General features: G+C 38.5%; 1 protein-coding gene across 1 annotated transcript; it reads right to left on the bottom strand.

The window, feature by feature from the left end:
• Positions 1–737: 737 nt before the first annotated feature.
• Positions 738–1,961, bottom strand: LOC118048358 (aquaporin TIP1-1). The gene is made up of 2 exons (XM_035057999.2): positions 1,464–1,961; positions 738–1,341 (listed from the first exon to the last, which is right to left on the bottom strand). The coding sequence occupies exons 1-2, from the start codon at positions 1,845–1,847 to the stop codon at positions 967–969; spliced, it is 759 nt and encodes a 252-aa protein (XP_034913890.1). The 5' UTR covers positions 1,848–1,961; the 3' UTR covers positions 738–966.
• Between the last annotated feature and the right edge of the window lie 339 nt (positions 1,962–2,300).

The following is a 2,300-nucleotide window of genomic DNA, read 5'->3' as shown; positions in this document are numbered from 1 at the left end:
CCAATGTTTTCGAATTTTTAAAAGATCACTCAAATTTCACTATACTTTTTTTTAAAAGAAAAGTTCAAAATTATTATTGTTCTAGCTTTTTTATTGTAGAAGTTATCCTTGTTTTAATATCTTCTGATTGTAGAAGTTGGAAACAGCTGTTAGATCAAGTTTGCACTTTTGCAATGCACATGGAATTGGGGACTTTAGGAATTTTATAATGTCCGTTCTGGAAAGCGATTCTCCAGAGTTTTTAAAAATTTTAAATATATATTTAAAGGAAATTTTTTTAATAAATATCATTTTAATTTATTTACAAACTAAAGTTACTTTTAAAATCAAAACAAACATAATCAAACACCCTCTAAGCAAAAAATTAGCATGCGTGCACGTTAGAAAGAAAAAAAGGGAATGATACGAAGACTTAATCATTGCTTGTTTGCTATTTAAGGTAAGCTGCCTTTATAATAAATAAATAAATTAAAAAAAATCAAGGAATTTAACTACTTTCTTATCCATATTAACAAAAACAAAGCATTCCAAGTCACAAAAAGATTAATTAATAACCCCTCTTTTATTAAAAAGCAGATGCCCTTTTCCATTTAATTTAATTTTGTACACAAAAGATACAAAACGCCGCGTGTTATTTATATTAGAAACCTTTTAAGCCACGTGGATCCTTTTTTCTTACAGGCTTTATGACCGGTCACCGAAAGTTTTCTTATCTAAAAAAAGGAAGGCCGAGAAAATTGAAGAGGGGAGAAAGAAAGATGACTGGAAATAAAATCTTACAACTGGAGAGGATCGAATACACAAATCACACCGTCGTCTGATGATGATGGGAAAGATGAAACGATCACAGATGAAAGACAGGAAAATTAAATACCCTCGTAATTAAGAAATAAATACAAAGAAGAAAAGAAAAAGCCGCGGCACTGAAATTAAAACCATCCCATGCACATATTGCCATCCACTTGTTTAGTAGTCAGCGGTCGGCAACTGCTCGTGGTTGCCGAAGCCGATGAAGAAGAACTCATAAATGAGACCGGCAAGTCCACCACCAATCAAAGGTCCTGCCCAGTAGACCCAGTGGTTGGTCCAGGTCCAGCTCACCAAAGCAGGGCCGAATGACACAGCCGGGTTCATTGAGGCTCCATCGAATGCACCTCCAGCTAAAATGTTAGCACCAACAATGAAACCAATTGCAATCGGAGCTATGATCCCCAAGTTACCCTTCTTTGGATCAACAGCTGTGGCATACACTGTGTATACAAGCCCGAAGGTCATCACGATCTCGAGAACGAAAGCGTTCCAGACACCAACCCCGGAGGACAGAGCGAAAGCAGAGGTTTCCTGCGTGGTGCCATGTCAAAACCCAAAATTTAGTTACACCTTCATCTTAACTGTAACAACGAGCTTGAAAACTGATTCACCAAATAAAAAAAGGGTAAGGACAGAGAGTTGTCTAGACTTACCAGGCCACCGGTGGTGAACTTGAGAAGCAAGCAGGCGACAGTGGAGCCCAGGAGCTGAGCGATCCAGTAAAGGATGCCACGCAAGAGGGTGATGTTGCCACCAATAAAAGCACCGAAAGTAACAGCGGGGTTGACATGGCCACCGGAGATGTTGGCTCCGACAGACACAGCAACAAAAAGAGCGAAAGCATGGGCGATAGCTGCAGCGATAAGTCCGGCGGGTGTGTTGGCAGCACCGTCCGTAAGTTTGGCGAAGGCCATGCCGGACCCTTCACCGGCAAAGACAAAAATAAGGGTGGAGATGAACTCAGCCAAGGCTGCCCTCAAGGCATCGGGCTGAGTTGCCTCATGGTAGTGGCCTACGGCGATGTTTCTGATCGGCATATTTTGTTGTCTGAACAAAGATCAAACGGTGGAAATTGCTCTGTTTTTTTTTTTTTTTTTTCACACTGCGTGTGGTAGCTAGCTAGAGAGTGCTCTGTGCAAGTACTGATCTCCACTTCCCAGCTCTGTGGCCATACTTATACTGAGAGACTGGTCTTGGTTAACCTGTTTTATCCGGTTTCCGGTTGAAATTAAGGGTGTGAAATGTTTTTTTTTTCTTTGTTCTTTTCTAAAATTGAATATATATATAACAAGGAGCATATGTTATTGTTTATTTATTTTAAAATCAATGATGTGTCAAAAAAGAAGGATATATCATCTTATAAATTATAACTCAACGAGCATTCACATTACTATTTCAAATTCGAGTCTATCTTTTGAAATAAAAAATAAAAGAGAGTAAATTTAATATTCGTACTGAGTTACAACTAAGAACATTTCTATAAATAGATA

The sequence above is a fragment of the Populus alba genome, chromosome 6 (genome assembly GCF_005239225.2).
Source record: "Populus alba chromosome 6, ASM523922v2, whole genome shotgun sequence".
NCBI lineage: Eukaryota > Viridiplantae > Streptophyta > Magnoliopsida > Malpighiales > Salicaceae > Populus > Populus alba.
The sequence above is the reverse complement of the archived record's forward strand: the minus strand, read 5'-3'. Positions and strand labels throughout refer to the sequence as shown.